Below are 13,567 nucleotides of genomic sequence, written 5' to 3' on the forward strand. Positions count from 1 at the left end.
GGGATAACGTAATAACAGTTATTTCACAGTAAATACGCAGACAGTATGCCACCTCATTAAAAATACCAAGGCCGTACTGCATAGTTTACACATCTCATCGACTGCATGGCCATTCTGGGAGTCCCATTATTTCAACAGCATTGGTTTAACACAATGCAACAATCCGCACCCGTTCGACATTCAGCAGTCAGGCTCGCTTGAACCAATGCTGGTTAACTGCTAGATGGATAATTACAGGCAAGGACCCTATGAGATATGGGTCCTTTAACCAAAGGCAACATCGCCCCCTGTCGGCAGACAAATGCCTATTTGGGTTTCCTATGGAATTTCCATTGGCTCAGGGTTGTGTTTACCTTGTGCTGCACAAGGCCAAGCTGTCATGAGGGGGTCCCCGATGCTAAAATAAACCTTACGCTCAGATAATGTGTTACATTATGTGCGCAATATAAATAAATGTATTATAATCTTTCACAACTATCGACATATGCCTTCAACTCATGTTTTTATCATGTATTTCACTGTCTAAAAATATCTAAATATGACAAAAAACCCAAGTGAAATCACGTGTCGCTATGTGCAAATGACTGTCGATGTACAGTTAGCATTTTTATATTTGTATGGCACGCCTTAATTTGACTACATTTCAATGACAACATTTGCCCTTCGATAGGTCAAAACATGTTTTTACATGTTAGCACCGGATTTGAAGATGGATGTAACCCTTGAACTTCATCGTCCCATGGGTTAATATGGCTTATTTATAGCACCTCATCTCACAAAACGCCGTGGGCATGTTTATTCTACATAATTGTGTTTTTTACATTTCATTATTAATTTAAACGCAGTTGTATAATATGAATATGTACAAATACATTGCAGTAGTAATGATGGCTACTACAATACTGTACTTCATGAAGGTGGCTACAGTACATTTTCTATTGTATTGGCCATTTATTGTATGACAACAAATATATTTGTAGCAACATATTTATTGTAGTAGCAATGATGGTTTGCTAGATTGCAGGGCCGTGAGAGATAGCGACGGCTAATTGCGGAGGCCTTTATCCAGCAGTGGATTGACCATGGCTGATGACGATCCATTGTAATGCCCTTATCTATATGCATGGTGAGGAGGCCCAGGCCCTTTCACATGATGCTCCACTTGAAGTTAAACTTCATATTCACATAGAAACACATCTCCAAATTCGATATGTAATGTTTCCAGGTACAGTATGCCTAGCTCTGCGATCTTACATTTACAGTACTTGCAAATTCCATCTCTAGCCCCGCCCACTTACTCATGGGTTGATCCCATCTCAAACCTATCTAACCTTTGGCTGCAGTAGCTCTCTCGTTACATTTATTCCTGCCTCAGCAGTCCGCCTGCTGTATTTTTTCACCTTAAGACGATTGCTTATGTTGCGATCGAAACATCGTGGTTTATTTTTATTCTATCTACCTGACTTTACCGAAATACTCAGAGTATGTTTCCAGTATCAAACACACCTCAGCTTAGCACGGTTGGCTCCGTGCGGTGCGGAACATACGTACATATATTCACACTTCTGGTTGCGGGTAAGTGGACTAAGATAACCATAGATATTTGGATCCGTCAACAATACCTCAAATATCGGTGTGGATAAGAAGAGTTTACAACATGTGCGTTGCTATGTATGAGTTCCCTAACACTGAAACGGAATTCTTGTTTTGCAAGAATTCTTGTTTTGCAAGAATTATTCAATAATGTGATATTTGTTTTTGTCGTTACAGTGTTCACAAAGGTGTTGAGTCGATGGATGGCTTTGCCCACTATTCTGGTATGTATACCCATGACTTTCACATAAGTCTAAAATGCGGCGATTCCTCAGAAAGTAGAGAAACAAAAGAGAACGTTGAAGGTGAGATAATTAGACTTGATGTATGAGTACATGTGGTGGGTAGTCTCAAATGGTTTCATTTTATCATTGCGTAAAGCATCAGTCGTTTCACCAGCATTGGTTCAAGCAAGCTTGACTGCTGATGAGATACTAATTGTCGAAACCAATCCAGATTTTGCTTGTGTTGTACCAATGCTGCTGAAACGATGCACTCCCAGAAGGTTACGTGGTTGATGGGATGTGCAAATAATACTTTTATATATTTTTATGTGGAGGGGCAGATATGGGAAGGGGTCATAGCTGCTTATTTATGTAGTTACCTATATTCTCCACATTTGTGCTCATGATAAGTTTGTATTAACTGTACATTGCAACCTTCTTCCTATTTTCCGATGGGACTTTTCAGATTTCTCTTTAATTGTATAATTATTTTTAAGTCTGTAGGCACTAAAATGTATCACGTATCTCAATACAGCATATTCAAATCTCTCCTGACTGAAGCTCATGGATCTTGTGCCTGCCCTGATGACAATACTGCATACAGTACAATACACATCAGTTTGGTTCTCTTGCACATAGCATCGGCAAATAAAAAGTTGATCCTCATTTAATGGAATATATTTTCACGGAAAGAACTTGACTGCATCCAAAGATAATAATGCACATTTATGGGAAGTTAAACACACCGGTTTTTGCTCATATTTATCTAGAACCTAACATTGCAGTCCTATTCATTAAGCTTTTAAACAATTTACTATCGCTAATTTCCATCGATTATTTGAAAGATGGTTTCGCCAATAAATCTAAGATCATTAATATTGTATCCGTTTATTTTTCTACACTTTCATTTATCAAATCCAAACTTAAAAAAATGTTTCCTAATATTGAAGAGAATAACATTAGACAAACACATGTCTCCTTGTCTATCTCCGCTCTTATATGTTTTGTTAATTTCAACATGTATTTCTTTTCGTTTCATTTGTATGCTATAAATGCATATATCTTTTTTTCCAGAAAACTCAGGAGACTTCAGTATCAGTCAAATGCGATCAGTTTCTGAAATTCGTATCCTTTTTGACATTGCCTCTTTAAAACAATAAAAATAATCTATCATATGAAGTGAGGTCCCTTGCCTGTAAGATTGGTATTTCACTCACCAGCAACCGGACCAGACTTTGCTTTTTATTTTGTTGAATCAATGCTGCTGAAATGATGTACTCCGAGAAAGACGTGTGGCCGATCGCATGTGTAATACGTAGCATTATTTTTTATTATGTGCAGGGATAGGTATGTGACAGAGGAGTATTGTATGCTAATATTTTGTTGCTATTTTTACTATGTTTATTTGTGAACATTCCACAAAATTAATGTGAAATTAATGAGTGATTTCTTTTAGTTTCAAGAGCAACACAGCTAAGTAAGAACCAACCAGGTGCTTCAGCGGTAGAGGGATCAGCTCACAAACTGAAGGTTGTGAAATTCAAATCCTGATTGGGGGTTGACTCAAACCATTTTCCCTCTGGGGTTAATAAAATGATTACCACTTTGTGGGGAAGTCAACTGGTTGTCCTATAAGAATATGGAATTTCCACCACTGGTTCAGGGCTGTAAACAGGAGTTTAGCACCGCCTCAGTGCTCATTTGAGCAGGAAATCACTGACTTTTTGCGTACCTTAGAATCCTTAAAATGTAACAGAAATGTATATACAAAGGGGAAAAATGTTAGGAGTCAATTAATTGGGGGTCACAATGCATCTGGACCACTCTGTAGAATATAAATAACAAACAATAACGTCAACGAAACCACACTCATTAAAATATTTGCTGGATTGTGTGACATTGTGTGTTTTTATGACCAAAAATGTATTTATTCTTTCTGAAAAAGTTTTAAGACTCGGTGAGACTCTCATGGGTAAACAAGCGTAACAACAATAATAACAAATAAAAATGCGAATATACAATTTCCTAATAATTTCCCGCAAATGTTAACACATGTTTGTTTTCATATGAAGTAACAAAATACGTTTTTTTTAATTATTATCCATGGAAATGTATAATCCTATACATATGTTATCCTAAACTTGTCTTCAGCATTGCCTTACAGACATATTTTCAAGGAGTTTCCTTACTTTAACTTGATTCAGTCTCGTGTCATGGATGACGTAAGTACATGACATTTACACTTAAACAAACGTGTAACTTACTGTTGATTTTAAGGTTTGATTTGTATGCAGTGATACCAGTTTTGTTTTACTCGATACTATACATCTTCACTACTGATTGTAACTATGTCTGTAGAATGTACCAGAAGGGTTGATATTAATGGTCATTACTAAGTGAAACAATCATAAGGGTACGTACGAGGTTTAAGATTTCTAAAGATAATCATACTGGCATATGATGCAAGCATATGCATGCTATGATGAGGTGTCTGAACAGCAGGGTAAGTGGCTCACAATCTGAAATTTGTGATTTCAAATCTAGGTTGGGGGTTGACTCGCCCCATCATCCTACCGGGGTTGATATAATATGTACCAATTTGTGGATGAATCAGCAGACTCATCCCAAACTTAACACCGCCTCAATGCTCAATTGAGCAGGAAATAACGTTGGCTGTGACTAACTCTGCCGAATTGATAACACTTGCACAACTTCCAAGAGGCAATGACAGTACCTCATATGAATACTGGATATGACTTTACACGATGTTTAACAAACTTTGTCTTAATTTTTTTCATTAAGATTCTGTACACAAACAGACCTGTCGTGGTTTGTGCTCCGACTGGCTCTGGGAAAACTGTTCTTTTTGAGCTGGCCATAATTCGACTCTTAATGGAATGCCAAGGGCCCTCCTGCAATGCAAAAGTTATTTATAGTAAGTACGTCTCTTAATTGTTGTATTATACATTGTTGTAATTTCCCATACGGTATTGTATTCGTATAACAGCATCCATGTTTGATGTAGACCTGTGTGAGCATGAATGTGACGCGCACCCCCTAGTGGCCCCCATCAAGGCACTGTGTCGGGAGAAATTTGAAGACTGGCAGAACAAGTTTGGAGCACTCGGCATTCAGTGCAAAGAGCTTACCGGAGACACAGACGTCGATGACGATTTTGAGATGCAAGATGCCCAAATAATATTGACAACACCGGTAAATGTTGAAAAAATAAATAAGCTGACGATACACCTCCTTCACGTAGCTATCCTTCCACATTAAAAATTAAGGGTATATTTTTTATACATCCCATCAGCCACCACACGACCTTCTGGGATTATAATAATTTCAGCAGTCAACACACGCAATACTCTGGACCAGTTTTGCTCATCACTGTCTCATCAGCAGAGTCAGGCTTGCTTTAGCCATTTTTTCTAAATTGCTCGATGTGTATAGACGAGGACCCGCTCTGTTAGATATGGGTCCTAGTTTGATGCTAACCTACATAACACGGAACGCAACGTAATCATTAACATTATTGTGGAGATTATAGGTGACATTTAAAAAGCAGATAAAATGCCTCCACATATCTGTCCATATGTAAAGAATGGTGCCACATTCTTTTATCTGAAGACGCTGAAAGGCTGGTCCATGCGCTCATTTTCTCACATCTCGACTATTCTAATGCCTTGCTTTCCATAGCGCCGAACAACCCGGAGTAGCCTCGGGGCTCTGTACTGATAACCTCCTTAGTCGACTACAGTCTGTCCAAAAGGCTGCTCACTCACATACCTTTTCGGGACAATATCTCACATGTGCTCAGGTTTCTCATTGGCTTCCAGTTCCCACCCGAATTGAGTTTAACATTCACCGACTTGTGTTCAAGACCTTTAATGGTCTTGCTCCACCGCACATCCAGGAAGTGATTCAGCCATACACTCCACTGAGATCTCTCATATTTACCGATAAGACCCTCCTCGGGTGTAGCACGCTCGCAGAGTGTGAACCTGGGGTAACATGGCTTTTGTTTGTACAGAACCCAGGCTCTGGCATTCCCTATCCTTGGAAGTTAGGAACCCGTAGTCGATGGAGACGTTTTAAGTCCCGTCTGAACAACCACCTACTCCTGTATTTGAAAAGTTATTCTCTCTGTACTTCTCGATCTTGTCTCTTTCGTCTTTCCCTCCCCGGTTACTTCTCACTTATTTTCCTCCTTTATATGCATGGTGCTCTAATATCGATTGTTTACGGGTGCCTTATACATCTACATTATTATAACGTAAATGTTTAATCGTCACGGCTGTATCGTATTGTGATATTGTACATTGTAATATTATATCTCTCATGCTCTTGTTTACTAGGCTCACTGACCAAATTTGTTTGCAGGAAAAATGGGATAGCACAACAAGACAGTGGCACGACAGGTCTCTCGTGCAGGTCGTGAGGCTGTTTCTGATTGATGAGGTAGAGTACATGACTGTATTGTTCTTTGTTTTCCTCGGCATACTTTTGTAAATACAGCGATACCCCGATGTACCCCCCCCATCATATTGCAAATACGTCGCCACTTTATGGATACCACGACCTGTTTTGCGTCGCCTCCACGCACACATACGTCGCTGACAGCATCCGTCCTTTCTCGTATCCGCCACCTCAGCCTTCGCCTCCATCTCCCCTGTAAATTTATTTGATTGACGTTTCGATATTCGTCATCGCACTTTTCAGGAACGCATCCCCGACGTAAACCGGGGTATTACTTTACTCATTATTGAATTTATGGGAAGCGGCCACAGTGGTGTGATGGTTAGCGTGCTGGATTTGCAATCCAATACAGTGAGATAGTTATACAGGCACTCCTTGACTTACAAGATAGATGTGTGCCTGGAAAAGCACGCGTATCTCAAAATCGCGTATGTCAATAGCCATTTTCCCAGAAGAAATCATGGTAAAGGAGGGGGTTCGGGGATTTCACTCGCAGGCATAATCACTTTTATTATCCTAGCCTATATCAATACAATACATGTACCCACAATATAATACTTTAAATAAAAAAATTAAATCATGTAAACTCTTATTTACTTCTTATAAAATAAAGAAATACAGTATTACTTGTAACTACGCCGGAGTTGCATTGTGGAGAGGATGGATGGAGACGAGGAGGGAGACAGACTTGGAGTTGGTGAATGCTGTACAGTATAGTACACGAGTTATCGTACCGCACTGGCTGCTGGCAACGCCATTGGGTCGCGGTGGCAGGCTAGGGTGGCACATCTCGTGTTGCGGATGACGTTATTCCGATAATTGCCTAGCGTATGTCAATTAAAAGTCTAAATACAAAGCGCTCATTATTCCAAAATGGCGTACAACAAAAGCGCGTAAACCGAGGATTGCCTGTATATGGTTACAGTGCCTGATTTAAATATATGGTCACCTAATTGAGGTGAGAGTACCATATGTATACATTTTTCGATCATAAAGTTGGACCCATTCAAACAACTTATAAAGAAGTTGCTGGCATTTGTGCCCAGGTGTCTTAGACGGATGTTGGAATTTTGTGGCAAGACAGAATACTGTCAATAGCAATGCAGAAGTCTGGAAGAGTACACGACAACTCAGTACATTAGCTATTATTAGGCAAAATGGTGACGCCGGGTGGTTCATGTGTGTAGCATGGGGAAGGGCCGATTGCCGAAACAGGCATTGTAATGATCTCCACGAGTTGGACAACTCAAGGAAAAGACCTGAGATAAGATCGTGGGATACTTCGATAAAAAATCATGGAGGTTGTGTCGTGTTATGCTGTGGATCATGGTGCAGGTACACACAGTAGGGGATGAGTCACGTGGTGCCACCTTGGAGGCTGTGGTCAGCAGAATGAAGACGCTTCATAATCTTGCTCAGGGAACGGTCCCTCCAACCTCCACAAAGGATGCACTTCAACCGCTGCATACCTGTAGGGGAGTACGGATTATCGCCGTGTCAGCCACCATTCCCAATATAGAAGATGTGAGTTGGTATACTTATTATACATTATTTAAACATATATTGCTATAACATTTGATTAATAGCCAGGTGGCTCAGTGGTAGAGCGAGCGGCTCGCAATCAGAAGGCTGCGAGTTAAAATCCTCGTTGGGGGGCTGACTCGTTCCATGGTCCTTCGGGGGTCAATAAAATCAGTACCACTTTGTGGGGAAGTCAATATTGGTTCCATGGATAGACTCACCCCCGTTATAAGAATGTTGAATGTCCACCGCTGGCCAGAGCTGTCAACAGGATATGAACACCGCCTCAATGCTCATTTGAGTAAAAAATTACTTTGAATTTGATTTGTCTTACATGACCTTAACGTCTACTATAAATTAGTTGCATTTCATTTGTAACATCCACTGTTACAGGAATTTGTGTCATCTTAATCAAGTTGCACGTGGGCAAATACTTATATAAATAAAATATGGAGAGGTATGAGTCCCTCTCAATGCATTTTTATTCATATTTGTATACCCTCTACAAATATTGCTGAGGCATCCACTTTCTCTTTCTAGATTGCCGAGTGGTTGTCTGATAGGGATGGAACGGCCATCTTCATAAAATTGGATGAAAAACACCGCCCTGTAAAACTTCGCAAAATCGTGTTGGGATTTCCTTTCTATAGTGTACAGACTGCCTTTAAATTTGACATGATACTCAACTACAAGCTGGCAAGAATTATACAAACATATTCTGAGCGAAAGCCAACACTCATTGTGAGTACATGTATTATTTGTTGTTCCAAGTCAAAATGGTATGATTAGTTTAATTGCATTTTTTTATTACAATATTTTGCATGCAAAATCCATTCATATGGAATATCTTAAAGTGTATATGGCCTCCATTGACACATATGTAGGACTTGAGATAACACGCGTCACACGTTTGGTTGTGATACGGACGTGCGGCGGACAGTAGGGGTGAACGGGGACACAGGGAGCGGGGCGCGCGATACAGTTGTTGTTTGGCCAATTAAGGGGGTGAGGTAATTAAGGGACGCTGCAGGTGTTAGGGGTAACTGAGGACGCTGGCAGGTGATTGGTCGAGAGGGTGAGTGGTTGATGACTGGCGCCAGGGTGTCTACGATAACAGCATCACGTGAGGCTGGGGGCCTGGGGGCGAGTAGCGAAGCGGGGGATAACATAATTAATTTGGGCTAATTGGTTCGGGGATAAAGGGAGAGAGCGTATGGAGATAGGCGAGTCGTTGTTAGTGTGGGAGTTGCAGTTGGAGTTGGCGTTGGAGTTGGTGCCTGGGACAAGAGTGTATAGTATAAGGTAGCAGTGGATAAGAGTGTATAGTATAAGGTAGCAGTGGATAAGAGTGTATAGTATAAGGTAGCAGTGGATAAGAGTGTATAGTATAAGGTAGCAGTGGACAAGAGTGTATAGTATAAGGTAGCAGTGGACAAAGAGAATACAGTATACGGTAGCAGTGGATATAGAGAGTACGAACAGAGTAGCAAGGACAGAGCGAGTACAGCATAGTGAAGCAGCGGAGTAACGGACCTTGGTGGAGAGAGAGAGAGCGAGTGAAGCAGCGGAGCGGAGCGAGCGAACGGAGGGACATTGAGTGAGGTCGATGGAGAGTTGTGCATTGAAGAGTATGGAGGAACATTGAGTGATATTGGCCGGAGATGTGAACTATACGCGTTAATAAAGGAACGAGAAAGACAAAGAAGTTGTCGCGTCAGTACGAGTCCTACAACTGGTGTCAGAAGTGATTAAAAGAACTACGCCGATATGTCAAAGAAAGTTACGAAGAAGAAGAACTTGCCGGCGGCCTCGTCGACCGACAGCAGCGATGCGGACGTGATAACCCCATCGGGGCTGGAGGAGGATGACCCGGACGACGATGACAAACCAAGCCCGACTCACGTATGGAGGACTGCGATGGCTGAGTGGGAGGCCAACATGATGGTGCTCGCGAAGGAGTTCGAAAACGATACGAGAGGCGCCGACGGGATCGGGCCAGCCGCCGCACGAGCCTGCGACACCAGCGGTGGCCAGCGGCGCAGCTGTGTCTCCCGCTATGCCAGGAGCGGAGCCAGATGCCAATGAGGCGCCGGGGTTGCCGACTCCGAGCTCACGGCGCCGGCCGCACGTGGAATGGTTGAGGCTTCGCAACGAACCAGCGGTGGTGACGGCACAGCCTCTGGTGGTGTGTGCCGGCGTGGCCGGGGTACGTCGGAGTCGGAGGGACCGGGGTCGCTGGCAGCAGTGGCAGCAGTGGTTGCTCGCGAGCCTGCCTCGCCACCCCGCGGACGAGCTACGAGTACGGACGTCGAGGACGCTTCGCACGGGACTGCTGGAGACGAAGAGGCGTCTTCCCGCGGTCATCAGGAGACTACAACCGCGGATTCTTCCCATCCCAAGACTATCAGGCGAGTCGTGACACATTTAAAATACAGCCGTATCCTTCCCATCACCCATCCGCGACACCACACACTGTAAATTTTCCTTCATACGAATTGCACGGTAATGCTGTATGGGGCGGGTTCAGCGACCCTCTTTTCTTGGAAATTTTTGTTAGTTGCCAACCTCGCCCAAAAATTTGTAACCAGTGGATGCTACGTGTATTGTGACAGATGGGGGCAGTTGGGAAATTTGGCTCGCGTTCTTGCAACAATTAAAGTTGGGGTGGTGTGCGTAACGGGATACATTTTGGTTTCATCTGTTCTGGCCATGCCATGGTTGTTGGGCACAGATTTTTTTGCAAAAGATGCCAATTAATAGTTCGAGTGAGAAGGGACGATTGGAATTGCTATCGGGGAAATGCCTTAAAATTTGGGGAACTCCATCTAAATGTGCTATGACGATTGTGGCGACGACTGTGGCGATGTTGACGACGATTGTGACAATGATGACGATGATGTTAACTATGATGACGATGATGACGATGATTGTGCCGATGATGCCAATGTTAACAATGATGACGATGATTGTGCCGACGATGACAATGATGACGATGATTGTGCCGATGAGGACGATGATGTTAACGGTGATGACGACGATGTTGAGTGAGCAACGGGTGTGGTTATTAATTCATGTAAGAGTGGTTAGTCGCACAGTGCGTGTTCCGCCTGCGACGCTGAAGCTCGTGCCTTTGCGCTTGAAAGTGCCTGTTTTCGGATAACTGGGAGAAAAGAGTAATTTGTTGACACCATCAAATGCCATGGCATGGACGCCCTCCTTGGCCGGAGCTTTTACGATGATGCGGGAAAATTGCGAGCTATTTATATAAATTGTTAATAATAGGGGCACGAGTCAGTTGTTTTGATTTAAAGCTTTCGTAACTGCAGGGATTCATCTTCTTGGTTCTTTCGGTAAAGTCACGTAGAATGGAAATAATAAAATAATAAAAATAAAACATAATAAAATAATTCTCACGCCGTTTCGGCCACAACGCAAGCAGCCGTCCTCAGGTGATGAACAGGTCTGTCGAGAAGACAGAGTCTGAATGACACCCCTCAGGCTTGGAGCGTCTCTTTAAGCTGGGTTGGAGGGGGGGAGAGCGCCTTGACAATAATTTGCATATCAAGAGGAATTTAGCATATTTAAGGAAAATGCAGATATGCGATTAGTACTACTTGTGAAATGCGTAGGAGGTGGGCGGGGGGTTAAAGTCATATTATGCCCGTGCATTATGCAGGATTTGCAGCATCAAAGGAAGGGGATAGGGGTAGCATTAATAAAGGGAAGGAATGTTAATAGTATGTAGCTGCAGTAACTAAACCACCACGTAAACACCTAAAGTATAAACTACATAGTATCATCAGTATACTAAATATACTCTTCAATAAGCTGATTTACTAACAGTAAGTAATACATTACAATTCTATGTCGCAAAAAATATTATATGCTTCAGCTTAACTTTATTCTCTTAAATCACACGGGTATACCCCGTACTATATCATGGCTGGGCTTCGCGAACGAAGATCTAGGAAGGACATCCACGTCTTCTGCAGGCACGTTGGTGGCTGACGAGGCCTATGCGGGACAAGCAGGTCCTGCCACAACGGCTGCAAGTATAGGTCTGATCTGGGATGGGTGCTGAGGGATCATGGTTCTTCCTCCTCCTCCTTTTGTCCTCCATACGGGCCCTGCGGGTATCTTCGAAGAAGGAGGTGGCCTGGTGGACTGTGTGCCGCCAGGAGTTGCGATCAGCTGCTTGTGTTGCCCACTGACGGTGATCGATGCAGCAAGCAGTGAGGGACTTCTTCAGGGAGTCTTTGTATCGCTTTCATGGTGCCCCTATGTCGCGATGGCCAGAGGACAGTTCCCCATACAGCACAATCTTAGGTAAGCGGTGGTTCTCCATCCTGGCGATGTGCCCTGCCCAACGAAGCTGTGTCTTGAGGACCATGGCCTCGATGCTGATGACCTTCGCTGACTTGAGGACTTCAGTGTTGGCGACGAAGTCACTCCAGTGAATATTGAAGATTGTGCGGAGGCAGCGCTGATGGAATTGCTCGAGGAGACTCAGGTGACGACGGTACGTGACCCAGGACTCAGCGCCATACAGGAGAGTGATCAGCACAACAGCTTTGTAGACGTTGACCTTTGTGGCTCTTTTAAGGTTGCTGTTCCAGACACGTTTGTATAGTCTGCCAAATGCACTGTTTGCCTTGGCCAGCCTGTTGTCGACTTCGTTGTCGATCTTGGCGTCAGACGAGATCACGCACCCCAAGTAGCTGAACTGGTGGACAGCTTTCAGTTCTGTTTGTTCAATGAAGATGCTTGGTGGATGGTGCTCCTCATGGGGTGCGGACTGATGAAGAACTTCAGTCTTCCTCAGGCTGACTTCAAGGCCGAAGATCTAAGCTGTTTTCGCGAAACAGGACGTAATTCGCTGCATAGCTGCCTCTGTGTGAGCAAGGAGGGCGGCATCGTCAGCAAAAAGCAGCTCCCTGATCAGTTGCTCCATGGTCTTTGTGTGGGCCTGCAAACGCCTCAGGTTGAACACGCTCCCGTCGAGACGAAAACGGATGTATACGCCATCAGCGTCGTCGAGGTCCTCTGTGGCCTGCTGGAGCATCATGCTGAACAAAATGGTGAACAGCGTGGAAGCAAGAACACAGCCCTGTTTCACGCCGTTTGCAATAGGGAAGGGCTGCGAGAGATTGTTGCTATGTCTGACTTGTCCAAGCTGGTCTTCATGAAGCTGGACGATCATGGTGAGGATCTTCGGTGGGCAGCCTAGCTTTTCCAGGATTTTCCAAAGTCCCTGCCTGCTCACGGTGTCAAACGCTTTTGTCAGGTCCACAAAGGTGACGTACAGCGCTTTGTTTTGCTCCCGGCACTTTTCCTGAATCTGCCTCAGGACAAACACCATGTCTGTGGTTCCCCGGTTGGCTCTAAAGCCACACTGGGTCTCTGGGAGGTGATCTTCAGCTATTGCGGGTACCAGTCTATTCAGCAGTCCTCTTGCGAGGATTTTGCCGGCGACGGACAGAAGTGTTATGCCACGATAATTGGAACAGTCTGATTTCTCCCCTTTGTTCTTGTACAGGGTGATGATGACTGCATCTTTGAGATCTTTAGGGAGTTTACCCTGCTCCCAGCAGCAGACAAAGAATTCATGGAGTTTGGTGTGCAGTGCTGGGCCTCCGTTCTTCCATACTTCAGGAGGGATGCCATCAACTCCTGCAGCTTTACCACTCTTCAGCTGTTTAATGGCTTCCTCAGTATCTTGTAATGTTGGTGCCACATCCAGTTCGGTTTTC

At 43.6% G+C, this 13,567-nt stretch overlaps 1 protein-coding gene across 1 annotated transcript in view; it reads left to right on the forward strand.

Annotated features, from left to right (window-relative positions):
- The first annotated feature begins 205 nt into the window (after positions 1-205).
- HFM1 (helicase for meiosis 1) overlaps positions 206-13,567 on the forward strand; it is an 86,034-nt gene continuing 72,672 nt past the window's right edge. Inside the window, 9 exon segments of the mRNA XM_078867835.1 lie at positions 206-237; positions 1,771-1,898; positions 2,892-2,942; positions 3,969-4,039; positions 4,620-4,752; positions 4,879-5,030; positions 6,201-6,278; positions 7,632-7,820; positions 8,358-8,558. Of these exon segments, the coding sequence (XP_078723961.1) occupies positions 206-237; positions 1,771-1,898; positions 2,892-2,942; positions 3,969-4,039; positions 4,620-4,752; positions 4,879-5,030; positions 6,201-6,278; positions 7,632-7,820; positions 8,358-8,558 (1,035 nt within the window).

Source organism: Lampetra fluviatilis, chromosome 24 (assembly GCF_964198595.1).
Source record: "Lampetra fluviatilis chromosome 24, kcLamFluv1.1, whole genome shotgun sequence".
NCBI classification, from domain to species: Eukaryota; Metazoa; Chordata; class Hyperoartia; order Petromyzontiformes; family Petromyzontidae; genus Lampetra; species Lampetra fluviatilis.